Genomic DNA, 19061 nt, shown 5'->3' on the forward strand with positions numbered 1-19061 from the left:
TAAAAAGGGAGCTGCTGGGCAAAGGAAGGCAGTTCTCTGCTGGGAGCCCAGGGAGGAAGGACTGTGTCTCTGGAGGGCTGAAAGAACTGCCAGCACTCTGGACAAAGCAGTGCTGCTAGCAGGGACCGTGGGAGTGAGAGAAAGCTCCTGGCTGGCTGCTGGGGTTTGCAGGCTGAGGCTCTGAGGCAAGGGCAAAGAGGATGCTGGGGCCATGTGGACTTGGCCAGACAATTTGCTGCAGTAGTCACTAAGGGAAGTGGCTGAACAGCAGATTGCAGGTCCCCCAGAAGAGGGGGGCACAGTGTGAGGTATGGCCGGAGGACTGTGTTGCTGAAGAGGATGCTGCAGTCCTTGGAGAGACATGGGTGCTATAGCAGGAGTAATGGTGGCGAGGCACCACCCAAAGAAGGCACACTACCATGCAGAGCTAATTTCCAAGACAACCCGCAGCAAGCACCACAGTGGTGAGTGACCCCATTACAGCCCACTTGACATCTGAATTCAAGTCATATTTCCCCAACCTTCAACACAACTCAGCTCAGTAAGAAACCCATTCATTTTGTCAGATGTTAGCAGCAGTAACCTCTCTGCCAGTCAGCAAGAAAATCTTCTTTAGCTGTCATCAGAGTGTGGCCTACAAATGAAATGTAATGTCTCCACAATAACCCAATTTTGGTGTTTAGTACAGAAATTACACTGACCTTGGGAACCAGGCTTTGGATGATCTGAGACCTTTTGGGTCAAAATATCTTTGTGAAGTCTCATTTTCTGCTATGACTGCCATCAAGACAAAGGGTAGGAATAGACTCAATGCGGAGAAAAACTTAATTGTTGCTGTCTCTTCCCTGCCTCCCAGAATGACAAGGCTCACAAGTGAAAAATAGGCTTAAGTCAAATATTTATATTCCAATCAATTTATTTGATAATTATATGGTAAAAATGAGAAAGTTGGCAGTTCTCAGTAATAGCATGCTTTGACACTTGTATTTTTATGTCTGATTTTATAAGCAAGTAGTTTTTAAGGGAGGTAAAACTTGGGAGTATGCAAGACAAATCAGACTCCTGAAAGGGGTACAGTAGTCTGGAAAGTTTAAAAAGTATGGATCGGATGAATGGACCATAAGGTGGATAGAAAGCTGGCTAGATTGTCAGAATCAACGGGTAGGGATCAACAGCTTGATGTCTAGTTGGCAGCTAGTATCAAGCGGAATGCCCCAGGGGTCGGTCCTAGGGCTGGTTTTGTTCAACATCTTTATTAATGATCTGGATGATGGGATTAATTGTACTCTTAGCAAGTTCGCAGATGACACTAAGCTGTGGGGAGAGGTAGATATGCTGGAGGGTAGGGATAGGGTCCAGAGTGACCTAGACAAATTGGAGGATTGGGCCAAAAGAAGTCTGGTGAGGTTCAACAAGGAGAAGTGCAGAGCCTTGCACTTAGGAAGGAAGAATCCCATGCACCACTTCAGGCTGGGGACTGACTGTCTAAGCAGCAGTTTTGCAGAAAGGGACCAGGGGGTTACAGTGGACGAGAAGCTGGATATGAGTCAGCAGTGTGCCCTTGTTGCCAAGAAGGCCAACGGCATATTGGGCTGGACTAGTAGGAGCACTGCCAGCAGATCGAGGGAAGTGATTATTCCCCTCTGTTCGGCACTGGTGAGGCCACACCTGGAGTATTGTGTCCAGTTTTGGTCCCCCCACTATGGAAGGGATGTGGACAAATTGGAGGGAGTCCAGTGGAGGGCAATGAAAATGATGAGGGAGCTGGGGCACATGACTTACGAGGAGAGGCTTAGGGAACTGGGACTATTTAGTCTGCAGCAGAGAAGAGTGAGGGGGGATTTGATAGCAGCCGTCAACTACCTGAAGGGGGGTTCCAAAGAGGATGGAGCTAGGATGTTCTCAGTGGTAGCAGATGACAGAACAAGGAGCAATGGTCTCAAGTTGCAGTGGGGGAGGTCTAGGTTGGATATTAGGCAGAGGTGAAAGTAAGCCGGTACACCCCAGTGCACCGTACCAGGGCGGCCCGGCTTCCCCGCTGCTGGAGCCCTGGGTTAGTGGTAGTAGGGCTCCGGGGGCTATTTAAAGGGCTGGGGCTCCCTCTGCTTCTACTGCCCCGGGTCCTTTAAATAGCACCTGGAGCCCTACTACCAGGTAGCAGCGGCAACCAGGGGCTCTGGCAACAGTTTAAAGGGCCTGGGGTGGTAGCTGCACCCGAGCCCTGGGCCCTTTCATAGAATCACAGGGTTGGAAGGGACCTCAGGAGGTCATCTAGTCCAACCCCCTGCTCAAAGCAGGACCAATCCCCAATTTTTGCCCCAGATTCCTAAATGGCCCCCCTCAAGGATTAAACTCACAACCCTCGGTTTAGCAGGCCAATGCTCAAACCACTGAGCTATCCCTCAGCTGCCACTGCTACCCTGGCCAGGAAGGGGAAGGGGGAGGGCACTTACCTGTACAGGGCGGGCCAGGGCTGGTTCTGGTCCCCCTCCATCCCAGCCTCTTCCGCATGAGGCCCTGCCCCTTCCGGGGGCCAGAGCAGACCCCAACCCAGCCCCGTACCGGTAAGTCCCAATTTCTACTTTCACCCCTGATATGAGGAAACACTATTTCACTAGTTTCAGAGTAGCAGCCGTGTTAGTCTGTATTCGCAAAAAGAAAAGGCGTACTAGTGGCACCTTAGAGACTAACCAATTTATTTGAGCATAAGCTTTTGTGAGCTACAGCTCATTTCATTGGATGCATTCAGTGGAAAATACAGTGAGGAGATTTATATACACACACAACATGAAAAAATGGGTGTTATCATACACACTGTAAGGAGAGTGATCACTTAAGATAAGCTATTACAGCAGGAGAGTGGAGGGGAGGGGGGGAAGAAAAGCTTTTGTAGTGATAATCAAGGTGGGCCATTTCCAGCAGTTAACAAGAACGTCTGAGGAACACTGGGGGGGGGGGGGGGAATAAACATGGGGAAATAGTTTTTAAGGCCCGGCTTGACAAAGCCCTGGCTGGGATGATTTAGTTGGTGTTGGTCCTGCTTTGAGCAGGGGGTTGGACTAGATGATCTCCGGAAGTCCCTTCCAACCCTGATATTCTATGATTCTATGAAAGGTTGAGAACCTTTATATGCTTCACAAATGGTGTGTAATGGAATGGAATGCTAACTGTATTATACTGTCCAGCCACTAGGTGGTGGAATACTGTTAGATAAATGAAGAACTAAAGCAAAACCTTGTTTGACAAAAGCCGTGTGGGGCAGAAATGTTGGGGGTTTGGCTGTATGTGTCCCAGTCAACAGTCTTAGGTAAAGGACTTGTTCCTTTAGCTGTTAATGTAGCTATTCGTGAATGCAATCTGTCCTCCTGTAAGCTTCAGGCATTTTGTATTCCAATTGTATTGATTCCTGTACCTCTTTCTTTTGTCCTTTTGTCGGGAAAGCTGGAGGTGCAAAAATTGTTGTTGGACTTTTGTTACACTAAACACCCCTCTGCTCATAACCTATACGCGACTGCAATGATCTGTGTACAAAATATGCCGAGGTACCATTTGAAAACGAACCATTAACTGATCATTAATATTCATGCACGATATATGTATTCAGAGGCTATTAAAAGTTATGGCTATACGCTGGAATTATGACTAATGTGTGCTTAAACTAGGGAAATCAGGGGGTGTTGGTAAATAGGTTGCTTTAGACAAAGGCATGTGTATTTGATTCGCTGACCAGCGGAATCTTCCCACAAAGACAATGAAGGTCCATTTTTACATATTGGACAAGCACAGCTATTAAGCTAACAAGTGGGGGAAGAAAAAGCAAGGAGCTTCCTTCACCACAAGACTGCTGGAATGAACTTTACATTGAGAGGGAACCCTCAGAAGAATCAATTTCAAATGTTTACTGGTCTATAAAGACAGGGGAGCTGAACCTCAAGTGATAAGCAATTGAATCAACTGTATATGCTGTTACTGTATTATGAGAGTGAGATTTTTTTCTGAAAGCTAATACACAATGGTGATTAATATCACTGTGAAATGTACTTATTAACACTACATGAGGAAATCTGGATACTTAATGGTATTATCTTTTAAAGTCTCCGGCAAAACAGGTTCCACCCTGGACAGGAGAAAAAGCAGCTATTACCTGTCTGCTATGTAAATTAAGTCTGGTGGAATCAAAACAATGGAAGCTATGTATCCTTTACACACAAGGGGATAGCAGGACCACAGGAAGGGAAAAACAGCATGAGATCATCCTGTCTCTTGAAACAAGTTCACTGAACTTTGGAAGCTATAAGCAAGGACAGAAGCCATCTTTGGCATCCATCACTAGGCAGACATCATAGAATCATAGAATATCAGGGTTGGAAGGGACCCCAGAAGGTCATCTAGTCCAACCCCCTGCTCGAAGCAGGACCAATTCCCAGTTAAATCATAAGGGAATAGAGCTCTTGAAAGCTGAGAAAGATGGGTCCTTCACCAAAGGAGGGGCTAAAGTCTCTGGAAAATGAATATAGGTGAGAAACCTGCTTAGGCAAAGGTTGTACCTTGCTAGAGTTCGCTTTAGACTTTTAAATGGGTGTTCTCACTTTTGTTTTACTTGTAACCCTCTCTAACTGTATTCCTTTTACTTGGCATTACTTAAGCTGTGTCCTATTGTTAATAAATTTGTTTTATTTTCTTAGTTGGTTTATAGTGCGTGCTGTGTTTAAATGGGAGAGGGTATTCACCCCAGTTAAGTTAATAAGCTGTGATGTGCTTTTGTCTCTTTAGAGGAACAAACAACCCCTGTTAGTTCTCTGAACTGTCCAGGAGAGGGCTGGACATTGCAGATTACACAGTTTTGGAAAAAATTGGGACTGGGAGTGTGTTGGGGTCACATTTCTGGTTGTAACCAAGGCTGGTGGAAGCCAGTGTGGGTCTACAGGGCTCTGTACAGGCTGCTGGGGCCACAGCAGCTGAACCACAGATGTCTAGCACGCAGACACTCAGGGTGTAACCTGCACGCTTGTTGCCAACTGTTAGTATCCCAGGCAGGGAGTTACAGTAGCAAGGCATTGTGAGGCACTCAGGGTTACAGGGGAAGAGATCACACAACCCCTCCCTGGTCTGGATTGCCCCCTGAAACCCTGTCACAACTTTATCTCATAGTCACTAGGTAGACAATGCAAACATGTATAGAGATCCTTTGCCAGACTGTTCCACAAGGGAAGAATGGGACTGATGCCAGATACAGAAATAAATATACCTTGGAGAAAAAGAAAAAATTTGAACTCAGAACATATAATAAAGAAATCAAAACAATTGAATGTTGGTAAAATAAGGAACTTCAAGACAGATATTTTACAATCTCACTGGAAGTGGGAAAAATACATGACGATTAGTCAAAAGCTATTAGTGGACCAAAATTTAGGAAGGGATCTAATAAAGATTTTGAATTCTACAGATTGCTAGGTCTATCCTATTAAATTGGTAGGGTCCAAACAGCTTTCCTCAGATGAAAATGTGCTGTAAAACTGTAAGGCTAAAGGAAAGAATAATTCAGCTCAGCATGTATTTCAGAGCTATTCGTTATACAGAGCCTTAGCTGGGCATTTCACTTTACAAAACAAATCGAGGTGGAGTTTCTACCCTCCAGAGTTAGATGTACATATGAAGGTAAACAGCATGGCAAAAATTCTACATGAGAAGAAGGTGCAAGATGAGATGGCTAAAATGTTGGCACGTCTCTAGTACAAAGTTTCTTCCAAACAGATTTTTAAATGGTACTAGAAATACTCTCAGAAAGGCTAAGGGTAAATTACGAAGGCTCGTTGATCTAGCAGAATGCTTCATGAAGCTTCATGTAATGGCAGTAATATGAGACGCTAAGTAGCCAACTGGGCTTAAGTTCCACTTTCTCACTGTAACCAAGTTAAACACATTCATGGAGCTGTTTATGCAGGGATTTGCACAATGAGACTCTGTAACTCCAAGTTGATGTATACCAGGGGTTCTCAAACTGGGGGTCGGGACCCCTCAAGGGGTCACGAGGTTATTACATGGGGGGGTCACGAGCTGTCAGCTCCATCCCAAACCCTGCTTTGCCTCCAGCTTTTATAATGGTGTTAAATATATAAAAAAGTGTTTTTAATTTATTAGGGGAGATCGCACTCAGAGGCTTGCTATGTGAAAGGGGTCACTAGTACAAAGGTTTGAGAACCACTGATATATACATTTCATTGGGGATTACTGGTTTGTATGCAAAATAGTTGTTAATGTGCTGTCTCAAATATGGTTGACACTAACAGTAATAAATACAAATACTTAGCACTTATATATAGCACTTCTCATTCATAGCTTTCCAAGCACTTTACAAAGGCAGATAAACGCTATCCTTAATCAACAGATGGGAAACTGAGGCACATAAAAATGGCACGACTTGCCTGCCATCACATGGGCAGTCAGGGGCAAAGCTAGGAACAGAACTGAGATCTCTTGACTCTCATTCTTGTGCCCTGTCTTGAAACATCCTGGGAAATCTCAGAGAATTAACAGAGGGAGCAGCAGTATGTGGAAAAGCAAGATGAACATGAAAAAATACTTATGAAAAGGAAATAAAAACGGTCCAAATTTAAAAAAAGAAAGAGCCATTACCTTCCCGAAGCAAGAGGGCCTGTCCCACTTTGCTGTTGGGGGCTGCCAGATCAAGGGCACATTTGAATTCAGCATTTCTGCATGTCAAGCTAGCGCCATAGTCCATTAACAAGTTGACTGCTTCTGTGCTGGATTTCCTAACTGCAGCATGGAGTGGGGTGTCTAATCGTTTACCCAAGTCAACACTGGCTCCTTAAAAGAACACACACAGAGATAAGAATAGACCAGGGTTAGCGTAAGGAGGAAGCAGGGAAATACCTGACTGGCTGAGTCTAAGATTTATATCACACATCATTAGCATCAATAAATTAAGTGCACCTGATGGCACACAGGACTTGCCATCTTCTCTTGATTATAGCAATGCTTTATATCCAGAAGTCACATGGCTACTATATTAGCATCAAGAGTAGCAGTAAGATGAGGAGGATGGAGAATCAACAGGAATTGAGCCAATGCTGAACTTTTTGACGACCAAATGAGTGAGTGTTTAAAATCTATAGTTGCTTCCAATCTGATTAATTCAAATGACCAGAAAAGCATGTTTTTAACATTTAATTAAAATAACTTTGGAAGGTCCAGGAGTAAAATGCTTATCCTGGGCTGAGAGTAGTACCCAAATTGGGCCAGAGCCTTAGCTGGTGCCAATCTGCATTGGCTAAAACAAGCCACACCACCTGAGGTGCTGCCCTGCTGTGTGTGGGATCTTCATGATCACTAAAGGGATTATTCTTTTGAGTGGTTGGTTAGCTGATCTGCTCCCTCTGCATGTGGGGAGCAGTGGATGAGTGAATGCTTAGCATGCTTGGCTATTTATTTTATAATAATCAAAAGGAGTTGATGCGGCTCACAGAGCAAACAATATTCCAAGACAGTTTTTGTTGCTCCTCTCATCATCTTCGAATGACAGAATCCCTTTTTTTATCCCAATCTCAAAATTCTTGGTCCTCCAAGGAGTCATGAGGAATTAAATGCTAATATCAGGAGTGGGGAGGGATTAAGGAGAAACAATAGGGGGTGGCTTCAAATATGTTCAGCTTCCCCTCCTCTGCCCCCAGAGCACCTAGTTCGAGAAGCTTCTTGACACAGTCTGTCCTCTGATACATGCAGGCCACATAAAGGGGTGTCCCGTGCTGCGAATCTTCTTGGTCAATGTCAACGTCATTGGCCACAAGAATTTCCATACATTCCCTGTGACCTGGATAACACAGAAGAGAGGTCATCTCGCTTCAGTGCCTCTCGGCAGGATGCCCAACAAACACACCCTAGTCACATAGCATTAGAACCCAATACACAGAACTCTATATAGAAGAGTATGGAATAAACCAAACACACATTTATCCCTCTGGCCCAGATACTTCAGGTGCAGATTAATTTCCCACAATTATTTAGGGAGGGAAAACAAAACCAGATCTTTTTATCGTTAGCTGTACTCAGAGCCTTCTCATTACCTCTCTTTACTGTTTCATGAACAGGTGAAGCAAGGTGATTCTCTAGCTGGGGGGTGGCTCCGGATTCAAGCAGCGTGTTCACACAAGCTACACTGCCACTACAGCAGGCATTAAAGAGAGGAGTGATGCCATCGGTGCTGACTGCATTGACCTGAAACAGCAGGACAAACGGACAGTGCCCTGTTTCAAAAGGGCTGCGCTTCCGCGGGAAGCCACGCGCATCTCAACGCTAACTACAGCGTAAGAAGAAGACGACACTGATCTTACGTAACGTCAGAGCCCAGAGGAGTCACCAAATTCAGAGTGACATGCCGTAGAAGAGCCCGATACCCAGCAAGGGCCGCGCCCTGTTTCTCAGGGCAGCCTCAGCAACAGGACTCTGACATGGAAAATTGTACAAGCTCCTACGTAGAGCAGGCTGGAAAACAGGGATTTTTCCCACGGAAAATTGAGACTTTTCATGTAATCCCCCCAAATCGTTTTCAGACACCCCACCGCAACACAGCTGCAGTTTTCTGACCAAATCAAAACCTTGGAAGGAAAGCAAATACTTTGTGAACAGTTTTATTTAGTCAAACAGACCACCTAGCCCCGTCTGTTTCCTGCTCTCTCCAGTCGAAGCCACGCAGATGATCAGATTTCACTATCAGCGCTGTTGCATGATTCCCAGTTTCTCACGGAGATAAGGGCAGCTCTGCTGAAGAAACTGCCTGGGAGGGACTTGTTGCATAATGTGGATCTAGTCACTAGTGTGCTGTACATGGGGGCCTTCACTACAGCTTGCTACAGAATGGGAACTGGAGACCCCCAGCTGGCCTTATGGAATAGGATGAACAGTTTTATTGCCCTCCCCTTATAATAGAGCAGCCAGATTCACAATGACCCCTGTTTCCAACTCGGTCTCCTTTCAAGCTGTAGTTCTACAGTGGAATTAGGGCTGCCTAAAATTTTTCTTTGGAAGGTTTTCTTTTACTAATGGAAAATTGCATTTTTTGACAAAAAAAAAAACTTACTAGGAGTTTTCTAGGAGAAGCTGTGTCCTACTTTATTGCCTTTTTGCAGTGCTGTGATCTTTTTAATTTCCTTCCCTACTGAGCCATGAATTCTGGAACAACCTTACCAACATCCTTTCTTCTGTTACCAGACAAGTGAGTACCCATTGGAGAGGAGAAGCAGAGGGGCTGCTTCTTTGCTAGTGTTTTTGCTGGCATTTTGATGCCTGATTGGCTGAGTTGGCAGTCCCGTATGAAACGCTACCAATCAATTCCCAGTTGCTGGAGCAGCTTCAACAATGTCTACATGAGGAGATTATGCAGCTGTACGACTGGGTGCACAGTTTAGCTTTTTTCCAAGATGCTGAATATAGTTGTTTGAACTGCATATATTTTAATAATAAAAAGGCCATTTTCCAACTCTCTTCCAGACTGCCCACCTCCTAGTTTGGAAACAGTACAGAATGGCGCTTTGTTTGGCTTCTGGGGAAAGGAAGGGCCTGGCGAAAGATGAGGGCCAAAAGGAACACAAGCACAGTCTTGAAGGGAACAGTATATCTGAAGGAAGAGACGACCATCATCTTGAATTCCTAAGCCCCACCAAACTGGTTTCCTATATGTGGTGCAGGGATATTTGCCCAGAGTGGTAAAATGAAGTCTAATGTGTTTTGAATGGCACTTCACCCAGCTGCAGAGCTCTATACCCAGGGAATAGGCTCAATGGCAGGGCCACGTCTACAATGGGGAAAAATCATCGTGTTAGAAAACTTGTTAACTACCATGATGTTAAACATGACTTAGCACTTAATGTAAATGAGGACAAGTCATGTTTAAACACCTGTTAAAATCACAGACCAGCTAATATGTGTTCAGCATAACTGTCCATGTCCACACTAAGGGCAAAGTCGTATTGCAAGTTAAAAAGAGTTAGTGACTGCATTTCTAACATGATGCTTTCCCCCAGCCTAGACAAAGCCTTGCTGTGCAGCTCCTAAATGTTGATGGGCAGCCAATTTGTCTTGCAAAAACACTAGCAGAGCCTCTCCACTGGGTACTGACTTATCTGGTAATAGAGGAAGGAATTCTGGGAAGGTTGTTCCAGAGTAAATGGCTTTCTAGTGAAGAAAATGAAAAAGATCACAGTGCTGAAGAAAGGAAAGAGAAAGGGACACAGCTTCTTGTGTCCGTGACTATTAATTTATGTAAAGGAAAAGCCACTGACTAACTGAGACTGTATATAGCAATGAAGAATGGGAAAAGTTGAACAATAAGGATTACTTACTGACAGTGACAATTGATAGTTCAGATTTATGACTTTCTAGGAGCTAAAAAGATGTGTGATCAATACACTTCAATTTTTTTTAAACTGGGTAATTTCAAAAACAACCTGAAACTGAGTAATATGAAGATCAAGGTTTGTTTTTCCTGTCTAGGGGCTTAAAAGTTATTAAAAGTATAGTTATTCTATAATCATATTCTTCTCTGCTAATGAATACATCAACTGTTGGACTGCTCTTGTTTGATTTCTTGCCACTCCACATGTAAATTGTTCAGCATAGTAATCAGGGGAACCTGTAAGCAGACCCAATGTAATAAATTCCCATAGATTTCATTATATTCCCATATTTCATTTTTAAATATATTTTTATATTAGGTCCAATGTGGAGAAAAGTTGCTCTTTTATTAGACAAAATGTTTCATTTCTTAAGCCCCTGTATGTGTAAATCCCAAACTATCTCAGAAAACTTGGAGCAATTCCAGCAACCATTCTGGAACGCAAAGCATAACTCAGCATCATAACAGTTAGCTTGGTCTAATTTTCCCGCACTGATCACAGTGAAGTTTCAGAGAAGAAAAACAAAGGAATATGTCTGCGATCAAAACAGCCACCAAGCTGTAAAAACATGGGGCCCTTCAGGAGAAAAGCTACCACTACAGAAATGTAAGTAATTTATTATTAGTGAAAGCAAAATATTGTCCCCTTTTGTGGCCAGAATTTCTCTCTCTCTCTCTCTCTCTCTCTCTCTCTCTCACACACACACACACACACACTCACAGAGTGAGAAGCATCCAATACATGTATGTCTCTTGGGAATCCCTGCTAATGCCAGTTGTGTCACCACGGTACCGATCACGTCACAGGGAAGTGTTGGCCTCGTTTATATGCCCGTACTCACTTGAGCACCGTTCTCCAGTAAGACTTTTGCACAAGCGACATGGCCACCCAGGCAGGCCTCGTGGAGAGCAGAAACCCGATCTATGGTTACAATGTTCACATTGAAACCCTAGAATTCAAAGCAAAGATGTGAAAAACAAACAAAAACCAAGCAATGCAAACATCATTCCTGGAGTTCATTCCAGGCAGGAGTTACATAGCTGTCAAATCTACAGTCCTTGCTCTGGCTAAATTCCTACCGAAGTCCATGAGAGTTGCCCTGGAACACACCTGGCTCAGACAATAACTCTGATACTGCAGCTCTTGCATCCATCACTACTTGTAGGGATTTAAAGCAAAAGGTAAAGAAACTGAGTGATGCTTATCTGTGTTGCTTCATAATTCATGGTAGATTGCAGGAGAGACACTGTATGTCTTTGGCCTCCGGTCACTGAGATTAATTTCCCTATTCCCAGATATGAAAAGGTGCCTGTGATCATAAGCTACATTTTTTATCCGCAAAATGAGCACTCTGACCAGGAGTGTGATTTGTTTCCTGAGTCACGTGGTGCTGTTTCTTCTCCCTGGTTGTTTATCAACCTGATTAAAGAGGAGTAAAGAATACTGAATAGCAAACACGCTTTATAAGTGTTCCATTAACAGCTGTATGAACTGAAACCAGCCATGCAAACACTCACAGGGGGAAAAGCAGCGCAAATATGGCTGGCTCCAAACATGACTGGGACTTTGGTGTACGTCTTCCAGACTATAGTTCCATCAAATGACAAGTAAGAATTCATGCACATGTACATTGGAAATCAGTTCTCTGGAACATAATCCAAACTCTGACGTTCCAAATGCAGTATCTGTAAGTATATCATGCTCGGGTCTAGATGCTTCCCCCCTCCTCCCCCAGGCAGTTCACAAGATGGTGGCGGTGTTTTTTTCCTTTGTAGCAGCAAATATTATACATGGGAATAAATATTTCTGGACAATTCAGTGCTGTGAAAGTAGCCAGTCACAACCAACTGATACGACAAGCATTAAAAACAGTCACAATACCCCCTAGCTCAACAATTTAAACTAGAGGAAGTGAATATTTTTAAATAAACAATTCTCTTAAAATTAAACGCTTTGCTGGCTCATGTCCATATGAGGGAAACATGTAAGAGAATTAGGGACCGAATGGCTAGGCAGCAGTTCTGCGGAAAAGGACCTAGGGGTGACAGTGGACGAGAAGCTGGATATGAGTCAGCAGTGTGCCCTTGTTGCCAAGAAGGCCAATGGCATTTTGGGATGTATAAGTAGGGGCATAGCGAGCAGATCGAGGGACATGATCGTCCCCCTCTATTCGACATTGGTGAGGCCTCATCTGGAGTACTGTGTCCAGTTTTGGGCCCCACACTACAAGAAGGATGTGAATAAATTGGAGAGAGTCCAGCAAAGGGCAACAAAAATGATTAGGGGTCTGGAACACGTGACTTATGAGGAGAGGCTGAGGGAACTGGGATCATTTAGTCTACAGAAGAGAAGAATGAGGGGGGATTTGATAGCTGCTTTTAACTAGGAGTAATGGTCTCAAGTTGCAGTGGGGGAGGTTTAGGTTGGATATTAGGAAAAACTTTTTCACTAGGAGAGTGGTGAAACACTGGAATGCGTTACCTAGGGAGGTGGTAGAATCTCCTTCCTTAGAAGTTTTTAAGGTCAGGCTTGACAAAGCCCTGGCTGGGATGATTTAATTGGGGATTGGTCCTGCTTTGAGCAGGGGGTTGGACTAGATGACCTCCTGAGGTCCCTTCCAACCCTGATATTCTATGATTCTATGATTCTAACATGAAGCTCAATATTCCTTTTGCACCTGATGTGACCTTCCTAAAATTACTCTATTTTATAGCTTTACAGTAGGAGTGCATTCACTGCACAATATACCCCCCGCCCCGCCCCCCGCCATAGGAAGGAAAGGTGCTGTACAAATCCTTTGTGTGAAGAAAAGAAATGGAGGTAGTGATACAGCATTAAAGCAATACACCGGAGTTAGATATATATACACCTAACACATGAAAACAGTAATCCAGTGAAAGGAAACATACCCCACCTATTGAAAACTCAAGTAATCAATTTCATCAGTAAAAAAATGCTTAAACTAAGAACTAGTAGCCCTGACTTTAGATAATGGTGTCCAGCCCTTCCTATCAGAAGAAACAGTTGATCATAACTTTGCCAAACTTCTTTGAAAATCCAGCCACTTATTTAGGTGCCTCAACAAGAACTGGGTGGGTGCTGAACTCTTGAAAATCTGGCCCTTAGCTTCCCGGCCTTGACAGGTAGGAGTTTTTAAAGCACCTAAGTGATTTAAGTGGACAAGTTCCACTGACTTTCCATGGTACTTGTGGTCTTAGGTCAGTAAGTGACTTCATCTTTGAAACCACATCTTAAAAAAAAGTGTTTGGATTTCTTTTAAAGTAAAGATACCTGTTTAATTTGAACGTCAAGGCAAACTGCATAGGCAGCTTGACAACAGTGAGCAATGCCTATGCTATAGCATGCGCAGCTTTACCCCATAATTCATCTTGCTGCTGTGGATCAACCCCATTCCGCTCCCTTCAGTGATTACTCCCTTGACTAGCTTTACCAACTGGAAGTCCAGTCCTGCATTGCTGAAATCAATGGCTTCCAGCAGTGATGAGCTGCCAAAACCTTAACAACTGGTTCCCTCCTCACCCCACGAGGGGGTTGTGGCCCACCCCCGGCCCCCAGGACTTCTGCCCCATCCAACCCCCCGTGTTCCTTGATGCCCCCCCAGGACCCCTGCCCCATTCACCCCTTCCCCTGTCCCCTGACTGCCCCCAGAACCAGGCAGGAGGTTCTCGTGGGCCACCATAGTGGGTGCCCACCCCGCCCCTAAGAGCCAGAGGGACCTGCCGGGGGGCATGATGGGGAGTCCTGGCAGTGCTTACCTGGGGCAGCTCCCAGGAAGCATCCAGCAGGTGCCTCTGGCTCCTAGAGGGGGGGGGTAGCATAGTTGGGGGGGAGCAGGGGGAGCGACCGCTCCCCCCACATCAAAAGTGGCACCTTAGGCGCCCACTCCGTGGGTGCTTCGGGGCTGGAGCACCCACAGGAAAAATTTGGTGGGTGCAGAGCACCCACCAGCAGCTCCCCACCCTGCGCCCGGCCCCAGCTCGCCTCCGTCTCTGCCCCTGAACACACCGCCCTGCTCTGCTTCTCCGTCCCCCTTTCCCCCCCCATTTCCCGTGAATCAGCTGTTTGCGCGGGAAGCCTGGGAGGGCTGAGAAGCAGGAGGCAGCTTCGCACTCAGGCCCAGCGAGGCGGAGGCGAGCTGGGGCCAGGAGTGGTTCCCCTGCGCGCCCCCCTCGGGTTACCTGCTGCAGTGCGGGCGGCCCTCCTCGCGCCCCTTGCTGCAGCTCACCTCCGCTCTGCCTCCGCCTCCCTGAGCCTGAGCGGGAAGCCGCTGCCTGCTTCTCAGCCCTCCCAGGCTTCCTGCGCGAACAGCTGATTCGTGGGAAGCTGGGGGAGGGGGCAGAGAAGCAGAGCGGGGCGGCGCATTCAGGGGAGGAGGCGGACGCAGAGCCGAGGTAAGCTGGGGCTGGGTGGGGAGCTGCCGGTGGGTGCTCTGCACCCACCAAATTTTCCCCATGGGTGCTCCAGCCCTGGAGCACCCACGGAGTCGGCACCTAACGCACCACTTTTGGCCAGTTGTTAAATTTAGAAGCCCTTTTAGAACCGGTTGTCCCAACCAGGTCTAAAAGGGCTTCTAAATTTAACAACCAGTTCCAGCGAACCGGCTCCAGCTCACCACTGGCTTCAAGGCATGCAGAATCAGATTAGAGATGCAACCATAGATTAAAAAAAAGTAATCCCATGATTCCCATCTCCTTTTCTTCCATCATCCCTATTCCTATAAACTTAGGTTGTAAAGTTCTGCAAATCGGGTACTGTGATTTTTCTATATTCTGCAAAGTACCAAGAACACTTCAAGTACTACAAGTATAATGATGCACCAGGGACTAGGCATGCGGATTCTGTTCTATTCACGTTCTGGCACTTCACCTATTTCTGTAGTATTTGAGTAGCTTCCAATGACGCATCAAGTCATGTGCTTAGCATCAGTCATGGGTTGTTCTTTCTTCATTCCTCCCCGCAGGGAGAAAATTGTGTTTGTTTTAAACTATGTGCTATGTGTTTTTATTTGTGAAATTGCTGCATGTTTTAAAGAAGTGCCATTAAGTAAATCCATATTTCCGCATATCTAAGGTAAAAAAAATCATGTTCACAGCTGCAGTCCAACAGCACTTCTTCAATATAGTACCATATGATCATCATGGCAACCTGAAAAACTAGAGCCAGAAAGAGAGAGCTGAACAAGTGAGCCATATTCCTTATCACTTGCACCCTTCATTTCCCCCTCCACAATGTACTTTTCCCTCCTACCTTAAAAATTACTTGAAGTTGGAGGGTTGGTAAAGAATGATCGAGAACTAAGAGCAATGTAGAGGTTCCCATTTGGGCTGGAGCCTGGACTCTGGGACCTTCTCCCCTTGCAGGGGTTCAGAGCTTTTGGAATTGGAAAAGGTTCAGAAAAGGGCAACAAAAATTATTAGGGGTATGGAACAGCTTCCATCTGAGGAGAGATTAATAAGACTGGGACTTTTCACCTTAGAAAAGAGACGACTAAGGGGGGACGTGATAGAGGTCTATCAAATCATGCCCGGTGTGGAGAAAGTCAATAAGAATGTTATTTACTCCTTCTTATAACACAAGAACTAGGGGCCACCAAATGAAATTGATAGGCAGCAGGTTTAAACCAAACAAAAGGAAGTATAGGGAGGTTGTGGTCTCTCCTTCCTTAGAGGTTTTTAAGGTTAAGCTTGACAAAGCCCTGGTTGGGATGCTTTAGTTGCGGATTGGTCCTGCTTTGAGCAGGGGGTTGGACTAGATGACCTCCTGAAGTCCCTTCCAACCCTGATATTCTATTATTCTATTTCTTCACACAATGCACAGTCAACCTGTGGAACTCTTTGACGGAGGATGTTGTTAAGGCCAAGACTATAACAGGGTTCAAAAAAGAACTCGATAAGTTCCTGGTGGATAGATCCATCAGTGGCTATTAGCAAAGATGGGCAGGGATGGTGTCCCGAGCCTCTGTTTGCCAAAAGCTGGGAGTGGGCAACAGGGGGCGGATCACTTGATGATTACGTGTTCTGTTCATTTCCTTTGGGGTACCTGGTATTAGCCACCGTTGGAACACAGGTTACTGGGCTAGATGGACCTTTGGTCTGACCCAGTATGGCCGCTCTTATGGGCTGTTCTATGGAGTACTCTGTAATAAATTAAGGCCACCTTTTGTCCTTGACAGTTGGTACAGTGGCCCCGGAGCATCTCCTATTTTCTACTTTCTGTAGAGATCACTGAGAGAGAGATGTCTTGTAACATATCAGAGGCATAAAATACATTAGCTCACAGGCAGGATCTGGCTTCCTAAAAGTATTTATATGACTCATATGACAAATTCCAATTCCTCAGAATTCAACCATTCATTGAGAGAAAAGTTTTGAGACTTTATGGCAGTGAAAAAATCCTTCCAAATGTGAATTGAATGTAACTGATGCAGAGTAGCAGCCATGTTAGTCTGTATTCGCAAAAAGAAAAGGAGTACTTGTGGCACCTTAGAGACTAACAAATTTATTAGAGCATAAGCTTTCGTGGGCTACAGGTCACTTCATCGGATGCATTCAGTGGAAAATACACTGAGGAGATGTATATACACACAGAACAAGAAACAATGGATGTTACCATACACACTGTAACGAGACTGATCACTTAAGGTGAGCTATTACCAGCAGGAGAGCGGGGGGGGCAGGGGCGGGGAAACCTTTTGTAGTGATAATCAAGGTGGGCCATTTCCAGCAGTTGACAAGAACGTCTGAGGAACAGTGTGTGTGTGTGGGGGGGGGGGGGGAATAAACAAGGGGAAATAGTTTTACTTTGTTTAATGACCCATCCACTCCCAGTCTCTATTCAAGCCTAAGTTAATTGTATCCAGTTTGCAAATTGATTCCAATTCGGCAGTCTCTCGTTGGAGTCTGGTTTTGAAGTCTTTTTATTGAAGAATTGCAACTTTTAGGTCTGTAATCGAGTGACCAAAGAGATTGAAGTGTTCTCCAACTGGTTTTTGAATGTTATAATTCTTGATGTCTGATTTGTGTCCATTTATTCTTTTACGTAGAGACTGTCCAGTTTGACCAATGTAAATGGCAGAGGGGCATTGCTGGCATATATCACATTGGTAGATGTGCAGGTGAACGAGCATCTGATAGTGTGGCTGATGTGATTACGCCCTATGATGGTGTCCCCTGAATAGATATGTGGACACAGTTGGCAACGGGCTTTGTTGCAAGGATAGGTTCCTGGGTTAGTGGTTCTGTTGTGTGGTGTGTGGTTGCTGGTGAGTATTTGTTTCAGGTTTGGGGGCTGTGTGTAAGCAAGGACTGGCCTGTCTCCCAAGATCTGTGAGAGTGATGGGTCATCCTTCAGGATAGGTTGTAGATCCTTGATGATGCGTTGGAGAGGTTTTAGTTGGGGGCTGAAGGTGATGGCTAGTGGCGTTGTGTTATTTTCTTTGTTGGGCCTGTCCTGTAGTAGGTGACTTCTGGGTACTCTTCTGGCTCTGTCAATCTGTTTCTTCACTTCAGCAGGTGGGTACTGTAGTTATGAGAATGCATGATAGAGATCTTGTAGGTGTTTGTCTCTGTCTGAGGGGTTGGAGCAAATGCGGTTGTATCGTAGAGCTTGGCTGTAGACAATGGATCATGTGGTGTGGTGTGGTCTGGATGAAAGCTGGAGGCATGTAGGTAGGAATAGCGGTCAGTAGGTTTCCAGTATAGGGTTGTGTTTATGTGACCATCGCTTATTAACACTGTAGTGTCCAGGAAGTGGATTTCTTGTGTGGACTGGTCCAGGCTGAGGTTGATGGTGGGATGGAAATTGTTGAAATCATGGTGGAATTCCTCAAGGGCTTCTTTTCCATGGGTCCAAATGATGAAGATGTCATCAGTGTAGCGCAAGTAGAGTAGGGGCGTTAGGGGACGAGAGCTGAGGAAGCGTTGTTCTAAGTCAGCCATAAAAATGTTGGCATACTGTGGGGCCATGCAGGTACCCATGACAGTGCCGCTGATTTGAAGGTATACATTGTCCCCAAATGTGAAATAGTTATGGGTAAGGACAAAGTCACAAAGTTCAGCCACCAGGTTAGCCGTGACATTATCGGGGATACTGTTCCTGACGGCTTGTAGTCCATCTTTGTGTGGAATGTTGTTGTAGAGGGCTTCTACATACATAGTGGCCAGGATGGTGTTTTCAGGAAGATCACCGATGGATTGTAGTTTCCTCAGGAAGTCAGTGGTGTCTCAAAGATAGCTGGGAGTGCTGGTAGCGTAGGGCCTGAGGAGGGAGTCTACATAGCCAGACAATCCTGCTGTCAGGATGCCAATGCCTGAGATGATGGGGCATCCAGGATTTCCAGGTTTTTGGATCTTGGGTAGTAGATAGAATATCCCAGGTCGGGTTCCAGGGGCGTGTCTGTGCAGATTTGTTCTTGTGCTTTTTCAGGGAGTTTCTTGAGCAAATGATGTAGTTTCTTTTGGTAACCCTCAGTGGGATCAGAGGGTAATGGCTTGTAGAAAGTGATGTTGGAGAGCTGCCTAGCAGCCTCTTGTTCATATTTCGACCTATTCATGATGACGACAGCACCTCCTTTGTCAGCCTTTTTGATTATGATGTCAGAGCTGTTTCTGAAGCTGTGGATGGCATTGT

The 19061-nt window shown here is 45.3% G+C and overlaps 1 protein-coding gene across 2 annotated transcripts in view; it reads right to left on the reverse strand.

Moving 5' to 3' along the window:
* Window positions 1-19061, reverse strand: part of ASB11 (ankyrin repeat and SOCS box containing 11) — a 38500-nt gene that overhangs the window by 13935 nt on the left and 5504 nt on the right. The window contains exons 3-6 of one of the 2 annotated variants that reach the window (XM_073355563.1): window positions 11254-11310; window positions 8085-8235; window positions 7697-7831; window positions 6637-6828 (exon numbers count right to left, since the gene is read on the reverse strand). In XM_073355563.1, coding sequence (XP_073211664.1) covers window positions 6637-6828; window positions 7697-7831; window positions 8085-8235; window positions 11254-11310 — 535 coding nt within the window. Of the gene's footprint in view, window positions 1-6636; window positions 6829-7696; window positions 7832-8084; window positions 8236-11253; window positions 11362-19061 lie in introns of both variants that reach the window. The other variant, XM_073355554.1, reaches the window with a different exon arrangement.

The sequence above is a fragment of the Lepidochelys kempii genome, chromosome 1 (genome assembly GCF_965140265.1).
Source record: "Lepidochelys kempii isolate rLepKem1 chromosome 1, rLepKem1.hap2, whole genome shotgun sequence".
NCBI lineage: Eukaryota > Metazoa > Chordata > Testudines > Cheloniidae > Lepidochelys > Lepidochelys kempii.